This window comes from Denticeps clupeoides, chromosome 13 (genome assembly GCF_900700375.1).
Source record: "Denticeps clupeoides chromosome 13, fDenClu1.1, whole genome shotgun sequence".
In the NCBI taxonomy this organism is placed as follows: domain Eukaryota; kingdom Metazoa; phylum Chordata; class Actinopteri; order Clupeiformes; family Denticipitidae; genus Denticeps; species Denticeps clupeoides.
The window spans coordinates 9,131,198-9,149,839 of NC_041719.1; the positions used below are offsets into that span (position 1 = coordinate 9,131,198).

The window sequence follows — 18,642 nt, forward strand, 5'->3', positions numbered from 1 at the left end:
AGCTAACAGGCTAACACAGGCTAACAACACACACAAATGAGATCCCCAACGGAACTCCTTGCAGATCTCCCTGGACCCTGGGGACCTCCCGAACACCATCTGAAGTCTCTTTATATAGGTGGAGGTGACCAATATGCAGATGGTAGGTGGAGCTGGCTAAAAGAGACAGGACACAAAAACACAGCCAGACTCACAGAACACGTGGAAGCATACGTCCAGGGACGTAACAGAGGACACTTTTTGTTGTGTATCACAATGGCAAAATTGACTTTTATTATGGCATTTGCAAGTTAATTTGAATTAGTTACATTTTCAGATAATAAATGTTTAGTTGCTGTCATGTGTCTTTTTGCAGTGCTGGCAGACAATCTGAAGTCCAATCCTGGCATTAAGTGGCAGTATTTCAGCTCGGAGGAAGGCATTTTCACCGTCTTTCCGGCGCACAAGTTCCACTGCAAAGGGACTTATGAGCATCGTAGCAGGTAAGCTTTTCAATTTTACATGATTTATGGCACATTTATGATATGCATCTGTATTAGAGGAATGCATGTTGTAGAAAAAATAAAGGGCACAATGATAACTCAAAGCGATACATATTTAAGGTGTATCTCAGTATTTAGTATCCATACTCAATTTTTTGAATGATCATGGCAATTTTTTTTCTTTCAATGACAACCCATTATGGTTGTGATTCACAATAAATTAATTTCCAGTATGTTGTCAAAAAGAAGTTGTCATTTTTTGCAAGAACTGCCCACATCCAGATCTACTCTTTCCCCGGCCATCCAGCTCAGATGTTTTTGTGCTGTTTACCCAAGGATCATAAAGGCCCGAGTCTGGCCCCATCACCACATCAGTGGCTCTGTACTGGAGGTCACTGAAGGAATGAGAACCATCCCAAGGTTCCCCTCTGAAAAGACCACACATCCCAATAGGGGAAAATAGGTTGAAGACAAAAGAGAAAGGATAGGGGACATGGGGCTAGACTCTCCCTTTTTAGCCATCTTTCCCTCCTTTTGTAGAACCACATGAATTGGAAGCTGTTGGGTCTGCAGGGACCCGGTTACCCTTGCAAGGAATGTGGGCGGGATGCAGCTAAGCCTGCTGGAATCCTACAGGCTTGGTTGCGGCGGCCGTATGGGCCATGTGCTGAGAGACGTCTCTTACTTGCTCATTTACACAAGGGTTCATGGGAAAAAAGGTGCCGTCCAGCTGCCGGACAACGTAGCTGGAGAAGCTCTGCCTCCCGCCTTTTGTTGTAAAGATTTAATGGAATATTTTTTTTTTTGCTTTTCTTCGCAATCATTATATAATAATCGAATTGATCTGAATTTAAACTCTGACCTTGGGTGCATTAAACTGATGATGAACCAGACGTATCTGCAACCAGACGTATCTGCAGTTGGTTTTGTTTGGTTAGAAGTAGAAACTCTGTAAATCAGCACCTTTCTGGCAGTGTTTTAAGGTTGCTGGTTTGAATCCCACTGAGGTGCCACTAAGCAAGGTACTGTCCGCACACACTGCTCCCTGGGCGCTTTTCATGACTGCCCACTACTCACTAAGGTAATGGGTTAAATGCAGAGGACACATGGACACGGTGTGTACCGTGTGCTGTGCTGTGTTTCACAATGACAGTCTCTAGAATGAAGGAATTGTTTAACCCCATATCAAGAGCGCTGCTTGCTTTCACTCACTTTCACTCACACTGATGGCTTTTTCATCCCTCTGAGAGAACCAGTTACGATCACGTAGTGTAGAAAGAGTGCTAAATAAAGAACAATCCCTGATCTTCTGACTGGGTCTCTAACCCAGGCTAGTAAATATAGGGTCCTATTGCTTTGCACCTTTTGATGAAAATCTTTCATCAGTGGGAAGGGCAGAAAAACAGCAGTGCTCCCAAAAGCAGCAGCACCCACGCCAGCACCCCTTGTTCAAATAGCGAGGAGAGGGCAGCCGGTGGGAGAAGCAAGAGACCAACAGCAGACGGTCCAGTAACCACGCGCCTATCGTATCATTTCAAATGCAATGTGTGTTCTTTATAGGCCCGTGTATGTGTCGGCGGTGAGGCCTCAGTCGAAGCACGTTGTAGTGATGATCGACCACGGTGCCTCAGTGACGGACACACAGCTCCAGATTGCGCGAGACACTGCGCTCGTCATCCTCAACTCCATCGACGAGCACGATAAGGTGAGCGTCCAACTATTCCACAAAAGCTTAGACAGAATGCAGACAAGAATGAACTGTATAAATATTGCTATTAAGGTGATAAACTGATTTTAATGTTGTGGATAATGTTGTGTTTTTGAAAATTGATACACTATTGCAATAGAAAATATTGCAATACTAAAGTATATTGATTTTATTACACCTAGAAGGAACAATTCTCTGTTTTTTGGCATTTTACATTATCTTTACGTTATGTGCCCTTTTTTTTGTTTTTTCTTTCGTTCAAGATCTCCATCTTGACCATAGCCGACATGGTGCGTTACTGCTCTCTGGACCAGTGCTACAAGAACCTCCTCTCTCCGGCCACCAGTGAAACCAAGAGGAAGATGACCTCCTTCATCAACAGCGTCAAAGCCTCTGAGGGCCCTACCCAGCATGCCGCAGGCTTTCAGAAGGCCTTCCAGCTTCTCAGGAACACCAGCAGTCTCACCAAACCGCACAGCAGTAAGACTCCCCTTTGTGTGTGTTGCAGGCTAAGAGGATTGGTTTTGCATCTTTTATTGTTTGAATGCCTCTCATGCTCGCTTGGAATCAAGTCTCCTTTAAAGACACACTCTGTATAACGACGTAGTTTACTAAAATTCCTCTTTCTGATTACTTCCTGTGCATCTGCAGACACAGACATGGTGATTATCTACCTCTCCTCGGGACAGACGTCTCGCGACGCCTCTGAGCAGGAGAAGCGAGCCACCCTCAGCATGGTGAAGGAGGAGAACCGCCACCTCAACAACTCTGTGATGATCCTCACCTACGCCCTGATGAACGGTGAGGAGAACGCCGCCAGCTTGTAGGACGGGACGGGTCTAATTTGTCTGCTCCCAGCTGCCCTGCCTTTAGCAGGTCTCATTTCGGCATTGTGCGTATGTTGGCTTGTCAGGGCTGTGGCTGCGCTTGTTATGATTGGGTTTTGGTCTGGAGAGGGTACTGAAAAGCTCCTTGTTGTGTGTGTGTGTGTGTGTATGTGTGTGCGTGCATGTCTGTGCGAAAACCCTTCCCATTGTTCCTCTCCTCACCTGTGTGCCCCCCCCCCCCCCCCCCCCCCCCCCCCCCCCCCCACCCCCTGCATGCATTAGCCTGTCATTAGCACACATTAATTTAACATTGGGACATCAGAGGGGTGGGGGAGGGGAGGAAGCCGTCCAGCGTTCGGGCACATCAAAGCCCAGTTGTGGGATGAGAAAGGGTCCGCCGGGGAAAGAGACCGCACTGGAATATGATTCGAGCTGATTAACATTGAGTCTTCAGCATGAAGTGTGTTTCATGTCGTGCTCTCCTGCCTTCTGTGAGCCAGTGAAAGGCCCCTGTTGTTGGGGCAGCTGTAAGAGTAGATTTGTGAGCTCTGATTGGATGGGGGGAGGGAGGAATTGGAAGAGGAATTGCACTGTATCCTCAGGAAGAACTGCAGTGTATTATGAAGATTAAAAAAAAAAAAAAGCAAACAAGCATTTGAGTTTCTCCAAAGCAGGGAGCTTTTGCTGTGATAGCAGCATTTCACACTCTTGGCTTCTCCAGACCACCTTAAGTTAAGTTTATGCTGAACAATTTATCATTCACTCATATTAATGACAAATCTCATGAAGCGGCTTTGATGAGGACAGTAGTGAACGAAGCAGTTAAGAAGGTAAAAAGAGGTGACTCTTGACATCAAACATACGTCACCTTCTCCTGCTGTTTCTTGCATTGGATCCTTCAAAATGGCTCCATCTCCACAGAGAAGGTGCCTCCAAAATTTTGACTGGTACTGTACCTTTGCCTAGTGGGTAAGACACTCGCCTACGAACCAGAAGACCACAAAGTCACAGGTTCAAACCCCACTTGTTGCACTGAGCAAGCTCCTTAATCCCGAGTGTCTCCAGGGGGACTGTCCCTGTAACCAGTCATCCAATAAATGTTGTAAATGTAAAATTTAAAGAGGAGAAGCCATAGTTAAAGAGGAGGAGCGTATTTAGAAACCAGCATTCATACATTTTTTAATTCTGAATCCAGATTACAAATGTCCCTTGATTTATTATATTAGGGCACAATTAAATGTCCTCTGCCTTTGTGAGACAATTTAACATTATGAAGAGTTCCCCTACCCTGTCTTTGGTCCTGCAGTGGTTATAAATGATGATATGTATAAAGAGTACTTTGGTTATTTTGTTCAGAGAGCGGCCGCCCCGATGGTCAGCTCTGGAGTTTCTTCCTTTATGACCTTATAAGGGGATCGGTCACAACACGTTCTGTCTACGCCAAACATTGTGGTTGGTGAGTGGTTTTGATGACGTCATTTCGGTGAATACATCCCCAACTTCTATAGGCCGCTCTCCTTCTTGTCCCGCCTCTCTCCTCCTCTTAAGCATTTAAAGCTACCAAAACGGTGCGTCCTGGGGAAATGTCATTGTGGGACTGGCTAAAAGTGGCTGTAATTCTGCACCAAGGCTGAATTTTGGAAAGAGACTTCAGATATAGTATTAGGGAACCGATATAAAAGCAAAATTTTTAAACATCAATTTCAAGGGGCTTAAAATTTTAATCTTGGCATTGAGCAAAAATATTTTCCTCTGTGTACCTGACACTGATCCCATCTGTCAGGATACTGAACATGCTAATCAACTCGAGTGTTACGCTCACTCCGAGCTCAGCAGTCGGACCGGAATTAACAGGGACATTCCATTCATCATGTGCTTCAGGTGCTGAGGGAGAAATTGCATGATAGGGTTTATACCTTATTTGGGATTATTTACGTGTTTTTTGGAATGTCAGTGGACAAAGGGATTTTTCCTTTTGAATTTACGTTTGTGTGAAGTGATGACAGACTTGGAAACTGCTTGGAAATGTTATTCTGAACTCAAACACACCCCATCGTTCTCTCACACAGAGGGTGTGACAGGCCTGAAGGAGTTGGCTTTCCTCCGGGATTTGGCCGAGCAGAACTCTCTGAAGTACGGCGTTCCGGATCGTTCCACGCTGCCTGTGGTGAAGGGGAGCATGATGGTTTTGAATCAGCTGAGCAACCTGGAGACCAGCGTGGGCCGATTTTACATCAATTTGCCAAATCGCATGATTGACCAGGCCACATTCAGCCTTCCATACGCTGACCAGATGGGTGATGGTGAGTTTGCTTAGTAATGGTCAAATAATATACACACACACACACACACACTCATGGCCAGACTTTACAAGCTTCTAAGAAAAGTTTGAATCGATGATGTTCCCAGTAATTGCTTCGTCTTTTGTACAAATGATCATGTTACTAATACATAATGATCTATAATGATATACTATAACATGCATGCATTAAATGAAAAGTTGCATGACTAAATCTAAAAAAAAAATAGAATGAATTAGTCCTTTCTTGTCAACAGTGCAGTTTGTGATTAGTGAAAGTAAATGCTGCCGCTTTCAGGCTTCATCATGACCGTCAGCCGGCCCTGTTACTTCGGTAACCTGCTGCTGGGCGTAGTCGGAGTGGACGTGAACCTGGCCTACATCCTGGAGGACGTCACGTACTACCAAGACTCCCTAGCGTCCTACACGTTCCTCATCGACAATAAAGGTGCGCGGCTCGTGCCTGCAGCGTCCCTCGGACCCGAACCACCAGACTAGGAGCCATTAAACACATTTTACACCCCATTAGTGGAAAGTGCCTGTCGGACAGTGTCTGGCGCCGCGCCCCAGGGACTGACCTCAGCCCAGCTGAGCGGGCTTGCAACAGTGGACCTGTTCATGTGTCCGGGAGGGTCTCGGTGTGTAGTGCTGCGCTCGGTTTTGGGGTTTTTTTTGTGCGCGACTCATCAGAAGGTAATTGCCGCTCTCCTGCGTGTTGGAAAGTTTGTGTCCGTTTTCGCTCAGCGCCCCGTATGGCGATCTCGGCTGACCGGGGATGTGGTTGAAACCGAACCGGTGCCGCGTGCGACTGTCTAAACATGCCGTGCGTGTTGGATCTGAAGTCATCAGACGAGTAAACAAACGGACGGCGGCCCTCACTGTACAAACATGCTGTTTGTGTGTTTTGATAACTTGATTAATTGTGACGTCCCCGGCGGGCGGCGGGGACTTTTCCCGCGTGAGACGCCGCACCTGTTTCTGTCTGTCACTGTGCCCGGGCCAAGATGGGTTTACCCTTTAAGAAATCTCCAAGTAAGCCGAGCGGTGGTTGCATGTTTCGGCTGAATGGACTCCAGTCAACTACGTCGTGTTGTGTGCCTGAAAAAAGAATTATTGCACCCTTTTATATTGCACAACATGTTACCACGTTTAGTGATTGAATTTTACAAATATTTTAGGTAGGACAAATAGGAGGACGTTGCTAATAGATTGAACCATATGACTTTGGACATCACTCAGTATCAGGGATTCCATTTGTTGCCTCTTGTGTAATCAGTACCCAGTTAGAACCACATAGGAGGACACTTAATAATGTCACGTGTGAGGTGGGGACTTGAAGTAATTGGTGCTTTTTAGAATTTTGAAATGTACCAGAGTGGCCACCGCCACCGTAATGGTTAAAACTTCAGGATTCTCCAAATGTACCAGTAGCATTATAATGGACATGAGGTGTAGACCATGACACCAGACTAAAACCTACTCTGCACCGCCCAGTACCTCTAAACATGGACAGATGCTCACATACTGGACCGTCCTACCACTACATCTGTGGGACAATTTTTTTTCTTGGACATATCATTACCAACCCTGCACTGAAAGCAATTGCAGGCTTTGTTGAGTTTTGTAGAGATTTTTTGTGTGGAGTTTTTCCTTGTGTGCAGGGTCAAGGGTCAAGTGTGGGGGTGTCAACAGTTTGGATTGTCAAATCCCATTGAGACATACTGTATGTGATTATGGGCTTTATAAGAAATAACTGTTGTTGTTGTTGATGTTGTTCTGGACTCCAGGTTACACACTCATGCACCCGTCCCTCACCCGCCCCTACCTGATGACTGAGGCACCCCTTCACACCGACATCATCCATTATGAGAACATCCCTGGCTTCCACGCAGTGCGAAATAACATTCTGAGGTGGGAGACTGTGGGCAAATGTCGTTTACCGCAAACGTGGTGTTTTTCTGTGTTGGTCGAGCTAAATCCAATTTGTCTTCGTACCCAGTTTGCCTCTCGGGAGCCAGGTGATTTCTGTACCTGTCAACTCTTCGCTCTCTTGGCACATGAATCGCCTCCGAGACACCCGCAGAGATGCCTACAACGTCAGCTACGCCTGGAAACTGGTACGGGGGGGATAAACGTGCTGCCTCCTATCTAGCATTTCTCATTCATATGATTCAATCACAATGTTCCTTTAGAAGATTTCATACTTTGTTTAGGTAACAGACCCAGAGAGTCTGCCCTGCCTGATCCTAACATTTGCTCTACCTCCATGTTGTAGGTCCAAGACACCTCCTTCATCCTGTGCATTGTGTACGTCCAGCCTGAGATCCCCGTCAAACACCTGAAGAACCTGAACACGGCTCCCAGCAGCAAGCTGCTCTACCACAGGCTGGACCTTCTGGGCCAGCCCAACTCGTGCCTGCACTTCAAACAGCTGGCCACTGTCGGTAAGAGTTACAGCCCTGCGGTTTGCTTTGGTTTATTGTGGTATAATGTGTACCAGGGGACCTATTCAGAACTTTTGTATTTGTGTTTCATAATACAATATTCATAATCGAATATTGCTTCTCCACAGAATCTCCCACTGTGATGTTATCTGCTGGCAGTTTCTCCTCGCCCTACGAGCACCTGAGTCAGCCTGAGACCAAGCGCATGGTGGAGCACTACACCGCCTACCTGAGTGACAATACACGGCTCATAGCCAACCCCGGTCTAAAGGTAAATTTTACATACGTTTTATATCCATCACACAGAGCCGAACCTCAATCTTACAGTCATTTTGTGTTAAGAACGTTTGCTTTTCTGTAATTTAATAAGTACATGCAGTTGCTGAGTCTGGCCAGTAGTGGCCACCTCTGTGTGTGTATTAAGTGTGTTTGTATGGTAGGTTTGGGAAAGGGGGGTAAGGGGGGTGGTGGTTCCAGGCTCTTCCCAGGCTGTACTTACAGGATCCCTGCCATGTGCTCTCATTGTCCCACAGTCGTCTGTCAGGAACGAGGTAATGGCTACCAGTCACATCACAGATGAATGGATGACCCTCGCGGATATGAGCAGCCTGAACTGTTACATTGTGCGCCGTTACATAGCAACGCCCAATGGGGTGCTGCGGATTTACCCGGGCTCGCTCATGGATAAAGCCTTTGACCCAACCAGGAGGCAATGGTGAGTTCTGGTGGAGCATTGAAACGTTTCCAAACTCCTTGGGAGCGTTACTGAACAGTCCTCAGAGGCGAACTTGGCCGGGCTTATCGGAGTTTCTGGGAGTTCCCTGTGGAGATGTGAGTTATTGTTTTCTGTGTTGAGGAGCACTGAGGTGGTGGGAGAGGAGATTTACGATGCTTTGGACCATTCTCAAGGGGCGGGAACTGGAGTTTGTCTGAGCAGTAGCTTTTAAACTGGGTTTAGACATGAAAATTGTTCATTGGGGTTTATTCTTCTCTCATTTCCTGAACATTTTTTTTATATGGACTGATTTCTTTTGTCGCCTAGTATATCGTTTACACATTCTTCATACTTTTATTGCATATGAATGTGTATTGTAGTTGTTGTTGGTTAACTTATGAATACATAATAAAAATCCACAGTTGCTTCAATTCATACAATTCTTACCTGTGGGTCGAAATCCTGAACCGCCAAGGTGCCACAGAGGCCCCTTTGACCAAATGAGGCACTGTGGCAAAAAACAATGACTTTTTCTCTATTAACCGTTGACCCTGCTCCTCTGTAGGTATCTCCATGCAGTGGCCAATCCTGGACTCATCACCTTCACTGGACCTTACCTGGATGTGGGTGGGGCAGGCTATGTGGTCACCATCAGCCACACCATCCATGCCTCCAGGTACAGATGCGGTTCAGAGAGCAATTCATTAACATGATTACATGCACAGTTTTAGTCAGACTAACATAATATTTGTGTAAATGTCCTGGTTGTGTTACTTTCAGCTGGGTCAGTTTTTGTTAAATTATTCAAATCTCTAGCATGACTTTGTGTTTAAGTTAGCCAGCAATGCAAGATTTTCTGTGATAATGGCTTTAAAAACCATGAATGCACACATTTCTGTATTGAATTTCTCTCATTAGAAGAATAAAATCGCATGGTATAGATTTCATGATAGCAGTCATTTCCACCCGACAGCACCCAGATGGCACCAGGGTACGCGGTGGCGGTTATGGGCATTGACTTCACCCTGCGCTACTTCTACAAGGTGCTGCTGGACCTTCTGCCCATCTGCAACCAGGACAAGGGCGACAAAATCCGGTAAAGTACCCAACCTACCCCTGCCCCTTCCCAACAGATCCCCTCTCCTCCGGCTCTTACCAGGGCTGAAATGCCGAAAGGCCTGGATGCCCTGCCGAGGCTTTTAAAATGTAACTAATCTGATTTGCTCGTGTTTTAAAAGACTCATTCATCGCGTTTCTCCCACATGGTTCCAGCTCCTCTCCTCTGTGTGCTTGAGAGAAGGGGTGGAGCTCGGAGGAGACCCAGAGACACAAATAAACGCTGACCCATTCCGCACAGAAAGAGGGAGTGAGGGAAAAAAGAGGGACAGACAGACAAAAGGGAGATAAGCTGATTGGGGTGCATTCCAGAAACATCCTGTTATATTAGGTGCAGATGAACAGGCTTTTTTTTCTCCCCAGGCCTCCTTCTTTTCTTTACTCCCTTCTTCATCTTTCTCCAACTTCACTTCCCCCCCCCATCTTCTCTTTCTCTTGCTGCGCCCCTCTTTCTCTCTGGGGGAGGCTGAGGGGGCCGTCTCTCACTGGATGTCTCGGGTGCAGAGGCCATTAAACAGGATTAACTCTGAGGAATGGAGGAGGGAGAGAAGAACAATAACAGGCCTAGTGGAGAACCACTCTAACGTCCTCCTTTTCTGAGATGGCTGCACCAGAAAATCTGTGTCTAAAGCAGCTTGTAATGGACTGGGAACGAGCACACTGTCCAGAAATAGACATATTGGGGTGCACTTTTAACCCTTGATAGTGTACTTGAGTGTGCCACAGTTGCAGCACACACTCTCTGTCTTCTGTGGCATTGTAATTGAATGCATACAGAACTGGTAGTTAGTTGTAACCTCGCTCCTTCGATGTGCATCTACTGACCAATGTTCTCTGACCTGTGCGCCATGCTTGGTGTCGGTAAAACACAATCTGTAGACTTTCAACAAAAGCCGTTGTACTCGCCTAACCACCACTCACCCCCTTTTAATCTCGGCCAGCAGCCAGGACTGTAAACCACCAATGATTTCTTAATGCCTTAATCTTGTTACTATACTGTCATCTTTACTTTTTATAAATCAGTCTTATGTGAACTTCTGTTATTGATTGAAATATGACCCGTGAAATATGATCATGTTTCCTTTCTGGTAGGTGTTTCATCATGGAAGATAGAGGTTACCTTGTGGCTCATCCCACCCTCATTGACCCTAAGGGTCACGCCCCCGCTGAGCAGCAGCACATCACTCACAAGGTGCAGCCTAAATTCCATTCTACCTCATTTTTTTTTGCTACGGTGTTTGTTCTCTTCTTTTGCCCGAAACTCCGTTTTCCTCAAGCCTTCGCTGGCTTCTTGTTTTTTTATTTTCGTCAGGAGCCCCTGGTTGCGAACGACATCCTCAACCACCCCAATTTTGTGAAGAAGAACCTATGCAACAGCTTCAGCGACCGCACCGTGCAGCGCTTCTACAAGTTCAACACCAGCATCATGGTGAGTTAAGAGCAGAGGGATGCTGCCACCTGGTGGCGACACATGGAGTGCTGAAGAATTCACCAATTTGCCCGAAAGTGATTACATGATTAGAATCCAAAAAACACAATGAACCTTTGAGTTTTGCATCATCTCAACTTTCCATGGTGTGTACAACTTACCTTTTGTACAACGTGCAGTTGTCTTCACTGACTATTAATGTTAATTGAAATGGGCATGTTAACATTGTGAATGAGTTTTTTAAAAATAAAAGTAATAACATTGAAACGTTAGTTGCTATTTTAAAATTGGAGTTTCACCATGTATTTCAAAATGTGTAGGTGCAGAATTGTGTGTGAATTGTATTTACATTAAATACACCCACATTTCGATGCTGCTACATCAGAAGTGCACATCTACCAACGTGGTGCCAAGGGCTGAATACGCGTAGGCTGAAAACCATGCAGCTAGTTACACTCGTGGGAGATTTCAGGCCCTCACTTATTTCTAGCAAAAAGTGAGACTGACTTCACTGCATGAGGATTTTTGAGATGTTGAGACGTTTGCTCTTTATATAATAACTTTATATGCATTAGAAATGCAATGGATATTTTATATGATATTATATATTATATTTAATAAGAATAATACTGAAGTAATGTTTGTAAGCCGCACACAAGTTGTCTTATGTTTGCTCTTGTTTCCAGGGTGATTTGACGAACCTGGTGCACGGCAGCCACTGCTCCAAGTACCGTCTGACACGCATCCCTGGCACCAACGCGTTTGTGGGCATCGTAAACGAAACCTGTGACTCTCTGGCTTTCTGTGCCTGCAGCACTGTTGACCGTCTGTGCCTCAATTGCCACAGGTCTGCAAGAACATACACACGTTCATGTACAACTTGTCTACACCTTAGTGCCAGATGCATTTTGATCATAATACAGGTTTAGCACAAATACATTCATATGAAGCTGGCATACGATATCTGAAGCTGTTCAATTTCTCTTTCATTTCTCAGTGCCTTGCAAATGAAAATTTGTCCATATGTGTGCGGCCAGACGGGCGACATGACATCTTTTTTTGTCCTGTCTTTCTCAGAATGGAGCAGAACGAGTGTGAATGTCCATGCGAGTGCCCCCTGGAGGTGAATGAGTGCACTGGCAATCTGACCAATGCAGAGAACAGGTGAGTTTGAATTGACTCAGGGGTGCCCATGGGTGTGTGTGTGGGTATGTGTGCGTGTGTATGTATGTATTCCCAGCAGACCGTCAAATGGAAAAATACTCCCCTGAATTGTCACTGCAAAGTTGACGTTTTGTTTTGATGAAAGAGACTGAAGAGACAGAGTTTGCCTTTTCTTTCCAGCTCTGTCATTGCCCTCCTACACACACATTTGTTTCCCATTGTTTTGGTGTCGAGCTGTGCTTTGAGTGACTGAGTAGACCGTGCGTGTACGAGTGACTACGATGTTTGTCTGACAGGAACCCAAGCTGTGAGGTGCATCAGGAACCCCTTTCCCTGACAGTCATTGAGTCAAGCATGCAGGACACCTTGCCGCAGTGCATCAACACCCGCTGCAGCCAGCGCTACAACAGCAGGTTAGCGCGGCATCTGTCCACATGGAGATTATGTGGTGTCCTATTAAATGGTCTAAAATGGATTATTCCTGAATATTGCCCTCCTGGTCCCTCTTTGACCTGCCCCACCTATCTCTGTACTGTGGATTTGCATAAAACAGAAAGCAAAAACGCCCTAATTAGGTTATACAGCAGAGGTCTTTCTCTAACATGATAGTTAATTTGTAATTATAGTTCATTCTAATTTTCATGTTCTCTCTGGTGCACATGTGTCTTGACAGCGAATGCTTTGGCGTGCTGGACTGCGAGTGGTGCATGGTGGACAGAGATGGGAAGACCCACCTGGACAAGCCTTACTGTGCACTGCAGAAAGAATGCTTTGGGGGCATTGTCGGGGCTAAGAGTCCCTATATGGATGGAATGGGGCTCATGGGTAAGTATTGCAGTAATGAAATGACTTTAAATCATGCAATGAACATTACATAAAGACTGCTTTAGAATCAACTTACTTTTTGCCCTGGTGCTTTATATAGATTTTTTTAACCGTTGCCATCAGAATGCTCTTGGTTCATCTATAGGTGTACTTTTGGACCATGGTTTAATGATGCCTGAATGAAAAGAATGTGCAAATCTTGCTTTTAGGCTGACTAAAGCCTAAAAGGAAGGGAATGGGGTTGCCTAGCAGCAACTGAAAAAGTAGCATTAAAGCACAATAAATTAGATTTTAGAACAATCACTGAAAGTCTGTCATAAGCATCAGGTACTCACCAATTTTAATTTGATGATACTGATTTAACATTTTAGTAAAATCGTGCAATATGAATATCATAAAATCAGTTTGGAATTAACTTCTTAAAAGCGAATTAACTTTTATTTAAGGTTTACCTTATGTTGGTTGTTAGGAATAAGTTCTTTCTTGTTAAAAAGAAACTCTGTTTCTTTTGTTTCTTGGAAAAACAAAAGATTTTGTCTCTCTTCATCTCCCCAACGTGTGGCCATATGGCAGTTGAAGTGATGCGCAGCTGAAAACCATTCTTGGGTGTCCGTTGCGAGCGTTAATTAAAAAGTTTAAACATCAGGGCTGATTTTGTTATTAAGCGACTTGAAATATTTTAGTCTATAGAAAGCTGCGGTACAAACGCCGGCTTTACCTCCACCCACATCTTTCTGCGCATTTTGACCCTTGACCTCTCCTTCCCTTCTCTTCTCCTCTACTGCAGATGAAGAGGTGTCGCCCATGAATATGATCAAGAGCGCGCCGGTCGGCCCGGTGGCGGGGGGCATCATGGGAGGCATCATGATGCTGGTGCTGGCCGTGTACGCCTACAGGCACCAGATCCATCGGCGCTCCCACCAGCACATGTCCCCGCTGGCTGCGCAGGGTGAGACGTCATTATGGCTGCCTGCGTCCTTTGTTAAGACATGGAGGGAACACGTGTAAACACACACACATAAAGCAGCCACTTTATTACAAACACCAATGTGTACATGTAGCTCAACATGTAGCTCAACGGGGCAGTGGTGGCCTAGCGGTTAAGGAAGCGACCCCGTAATCAGAAGGTTGCCGGTTCGAATCCTGAGCCGCCAAGGTACCACTGAGGTGCCACTGAGCAAAGCACCGTCCCCACACACTGCTCCCCGGGCGCTGGTCATGGCTGCCCACTGCTCACTCAGGGTGATGGGTTAAATGCAGAGGACAAATTTCACTGTGTGCACCGTGTGCTGTGCTGCTGTGTATCACATGTGACAATCACTTCACTTTATACTTTATAAAAAACATGTACAGTTTGTTCGGTTTTTGGATGTAGGGCCGCTCCATTCTCAGCAGTGAGACTGTAAAAGGGTGTAAACACCACCACCACCACCACAATAATGTCATTGCGGTACTGACAGGGTCCCGAACCAAAATAATTTGACCAGCAACTGACCGTAGGGTAGACGTTCTTAATAAAGTGGCCCAGGGGAGACATGTATTGTTCAGCGCATGTCTGCTTTCGGAAAGGCTGGAGGCGGCTCAGATTTATATTGCTCAGCCTCGTGTCTTCTGGTCAGCTGAGTGTGTGCTGGTCCTGAAAGTGTCTCTTTTCAACATAGACCGCCTTTCTGCCTCCGCGAGAGTAGCGGCTGCAGAGACGGCTGAATTAATAGAGCTGGAGGCTTAACAGCCCGACCTTTCCTGTTAGCAGGTCTGCTGGCCGTCCACTAATGAGAAGAAAACACAGATTATTAGGTCAGCATTTAAAAAAAAGACAAATGACAGCAATTTGTACTCTAGCAGGTCTAGCAGTGCAAGACTAATCATTTCTGCTCAATCTTTGACATGCTGTTCACACTCTGTTTGCAGAGATGTCCGTCAGGATGTCCAACCTGGACAACGAGCGCGATGAGCGAGACGAGGACAGCCACGAGGACAGGGGCATAAGTAAGCAACAGTCCATGGGTTTCATTGTTGTCTGTCACTGGGGGGTCTGTTGTATTACATATATTATTCAGTTCACGTGAAATTAGGGAAGAAATTAGATATGAGGCCCAATAATGACAGATCTTTAATGGTCATGGGCAGTTTTTGATATTTGACAGTTTCAAAATAAGTAAAGTTTGCCTTGAGGTTGCTAAACAGCATCTCTACCACACTGTAATAGTAATATTAATAAATTTCACAGACCCAAGGTCACTTTACATATAGGTGGACGAACAAAAAAATTGTAATAAGTTTATTAAACAGAAAAGGTTTGAGTTGGATGTGTTTTTTTTGCGATATGTTTCCATACACAGTATTGTATTCGAGCCATGTGGTAACTGTTTTATTTTTGACCCCTTCTTCACACCGCACAGTCAGCAACACGCGCTTCATTGCCGCGGTCATAGAGAGACACACTCACAGTCCGGAGCGGCGGCGGCGCTACTGGGGGCGGTCGGGGACGGAGAGCGACCACGGTGAGTGTGGCAAATGGGAAGGGCCCGTTGGAAGCATGGGGTCGAATTTTCAGAGGTGCTAAGTCGGGCCATCTGCAGACAAAGTGCCGATTGTGCTGATTTCACTGAATCAAGTGTTTCTTAAAGGCTAAAGGGGTAAAAAATAAGGACCTGTTAATGTATTAAAAGTGGTCTACTATCAATTTTTTCATGCTTTAAGTGTCTTCCAGTATGCACTAAATCTAACAAGCATATAAAAGTAGGAGCTGTACAATACAAAGTAGCACACGAACACTAAGCTGAACAGTTTTTTTGTGGAAATGCATCGTCTTAAAGGAAGTAACATCGGCGGCGATACCAGCAGCTATATTTTAATGTCAGTTTCAGAACATTTTCTGCCCCCCTTTGTCTCTTGATGTTTGTCAGAAAAAAAGAGAGAAGGGCGCTGAATGCCTGCAGACAGTCAGGGATGGAGGGAGTAGAAAGATGAAAAAAAAAAAGACCTGCAGGATGGAGTCAGATGGGGAAACGTGTAAAAAAAAAAAAAAAAAAAAAAAAGAATTTATGACTTAACATGGGCTCCCACTGCCTCTGCTTACTCCTCCGAACATAAAGGGTCATTCTAAAGCGAATCGATTTTTGACTCTGCGTGTGTGGCAGCAGCAAGAACCCGCGTGTATTCTGACTCACTCCGCCAGCCCACCGCTCCCGCTGCCCGCAGACTCGGAGTAAACGCACCCCGTCGCCAGCGGAGCCCGAGGTTTTTACCGGGTTCTGCTCGCCGTGAGAGGTTGACGGTTCAGCTCAGGCCGAACTCCCCAACCCCGCGGTGACCCCCCCGTGCTCGGTTTCAAATGTCAGGGTTTCAGGGACGGGTCATTTTGAGGGCCCCATGTAACATAGCCTGATGGCAAGCCATTCGGTGAAAGTGTAGCCGCGACTTTGGAACAGCAGTTTGATGACATCCCCGAGACGCTGTAATTTATCCGATGTAATCCAGATTAAGACATTTGAACAACCAAGTTTAACTTGCTGTACTTACATAAACCTTATGATGATTTTATTGTCACTTTTCATCAAATTGTTCAAATGGGGAAGAATGTTCAAGAAAAACAGAAATATATGAGGTGTAGGGCATTAACGAAAAAGAATCCAACCTTCGTTCTAACAGTGTGTGTGCTACAGTATTTCTGTATTTTTTCATGGGACGTACATAGGACAACTGGAGATGGCGATTGCACGTGTGCATATGACACCAAGTTGATGCGTCGACTTGACTTTTACTTTTTTTTCTTTTTTTTTTGCCAGATAAGCAGATCTGGAAAAAATTGTCAATGCTGTAATTGGGCCACATATGTTTTACGTGAATTGAGAATTAAGGCGTGAGAAAGGTGGTGCATGAATACAAAACCCGTTAAATGTATTAATATTGATGTTTGAGTGGTCACTCGTGTCAGTCGTGTGTGTGCTTCTGCTTCCAAACAGCAGAAGAGTGACGGCACTGAAAGTGTAGCCGTGGAGGAGATGTTTTTCTTTAGTTTACTCTGGTGACATTACATATTAGAGTTAGCAGCGAAACACAGACTTCGCAAAGTGTCTCATTTTCACCCACTCATTTCTACACAACTCATTTGATTGGTTCAGAGTGCAAGTGTTTGTGCTGCAATTAATTTTTTACCCTCAATAAAAGAGGAAACCCTGAATTAAGAATATTGAGTCATACATCAGAATAGAAGAATATTATTAATCAAAAGAATTAAATTAAGGAACTCAGTTGCCACCCTCCAAAAATGAATAAATAATCAGCATTTTAATCATCTTTAGTGCACACACTAAACAGACTGATGTAGCTTCTCTTGAGTGAGCAGAGCGATGGAAAGATCAGCCGATACAGACAAAGTTGGAGTGATCTCCAAATGAGCTGTAATTAGCTTAGTAAAGCATAAGTGTACTCAATTGTCTGAAGATGGAGGCAGTCAGAGCAGAATCTGAATGTGAACCAGTACATTTGAATATGCATGAGACCACATGACTCTGCGTCAAATGAACTTTAATATTCCATCTGATTCTTTTCTGTTATTTCACATTGTGTAAATGTTCCACAAATCAGTTTTTTGATCAATGGATTAACTTCCATCATTGTCTCTTGTATTGTTATAGGTTAATTGTGTAATGTGTGCGTTTGTTACCTCAGGTTACAGCACCATGAGCCCACAGGAGGACAGTGAGAACCCGCCTTGCAACAACGACCCTCTCTCGGCGGGCGTGGACGTCGGCAACCACGACGACGACCTCGACCTGGACACGCCCCCGCAGACCGCTGCCCTGCTGAGCCACAAATTCCACCCGTACCGGCACTCCCACCACCACCCGCTCCACACGCACACACACACACACCACCTGCAGGCCGCGGTCACTGTGCACAGCGTGGACGCCGAATGCTGATCCCAGAACCACGCCTGCTACTCCATCCGCACGCCGCCTCTGAACTGTGACTGAGGTGAGGGGGAGCTGGGCAGGCAAACCCGCCTCCCCCCTGGTCCCCTGGCTGGACATTCGCCTGGCGAACCTTACAACCTGGATGCCGCTTGGTGGGAGTGGTTTTGTTTTTGAACTTTTTACAGCATTTCAAATTTTTAAGAAGAAGAAGACATTAGATGATAAGAGGATTATTTTTCTACTATTTATTGAACTTGGAATCTAACCAAGGACCAGAAAATGTCGTTTAAAAAAAAAAAAAAAAAAAACGCACATGAGTGGATTGCTCAGCCAGTGACAACGTTGGCCTGATGACTGCTGCTATTGGACAGGACTTGAGTCAGCTCGCTTAGAATTGGCCATTTCTGTTGGTGTTTGGTGGGGGGTGGGGATCATTTCTTGTCATGCGGAGATGAAATTGATGGCCCGCACTGGGCTTGTGTAAAGGATATTCCAAGACTGGCCCATCTGTGGGATGCATCATGAAGTCTGTTGGACAGATTGCCTGACACCAGTCCAAAGGATGCGCTACGTCATGGGGAAGCCTGTTCTGGTGGCCCGTGGCTCTAAAGGTCCGAGGACAGTAATGTAGGACAGTATATAAGACTGTGCATAGGATTTGTGTTTTTCTGACCTCTATATTTGTGTGTGTGTGTGTGTGTGTGTGTGAGT

The 18,642-nt window shown here is 45.5% G+C and overlaps 1 protein-coding gene across 2 annotated transcripts in view; it reads left to right on the forward strand.

Moving 5' to 3' along the window:
- Positions 1–18,245, forward strand: part of cachd1 (cache domain containing 1) — a 62,523-nt gene extending 44,278 nt beyond the window's left edge. Inside the window, exons 5-27 of one of the 2 annotated variants that reach the window (XM_029001708.1) lie at positions 356–482; positions 2,043–2,187; positions 2,454–2,670; positions 2,842–2,991; positions 5,087–5,320; positions 5,615–5,764; positions 7,104–7,227; positions 7,316–7,433; positions 7,592–7,760; positions 7,889–8,031; positions 8,294–8,475; positions 9,041–9,151; positions 9,449–9,571; positions 10,684–10,783; positions 10,904–11,020; positions 11,707–11,867; positions 12,098–12,184; positions 12,481–12,597; positions 12,858–13,009; positions 13,797–13,958; positions 14,921–14,998; positions 15,412–15,513; positions 17,687–17,937. In XM_029001708.1, coding sequence (XP_028857541.1) covers positions 356–482; positions 2,043–2,187; positions 2,454–2,670; positions 2,842–2,991; positions 5,087–5,320; positions 5,615–5,764; positions 7,104–7,227; positions 7,316–7,433; positions 7,592–7,760; positions 7,889–8,031; positions 8,294–8,475; positions 9,041–9,151; positions 9,449–9,571; positions 10,684–10,783; positions 10,904–11,020; positions 11,707–11,867; positions 12,098–12,184; positions 12,481–12,597; positions 12,858–13,009; positions 13,797–13,958; positions 14,921–14,998; positions 15,412–15,513; positions 17,687–17,937 — 3,320 coding nt within the window. Of the gene's footprint in view, positions 1–355; positions 483–2,042; positions 2,188–2,453; positions 2,671–2,841; positions 2,992–5,086; positions 5,321–5,614; positions 5,765–7,103; positions 7,228–7,315; positions 7,434–7,591; positions 7,761–7,888; positions 8,032–8,293; positions 8,476–9,040; positions 9,152–9,448; positions 9,572–10,683; positions 10,784–10,903; positions 11,021–11,706; positions 11,868–12,097; positions 12,185–12,480; positions 12,598–12,857; positions 13,010–13,796; positions 13,959–14,920; positions 14,999–15,411; positions 15,514–17,686 lie in introns of both variants that reach the window. The other variant, XM_029001707.1, reaches the window with a different exon arrangement.
- Positions 18,246–18,642: the final 397 nt, after the last annotated feature.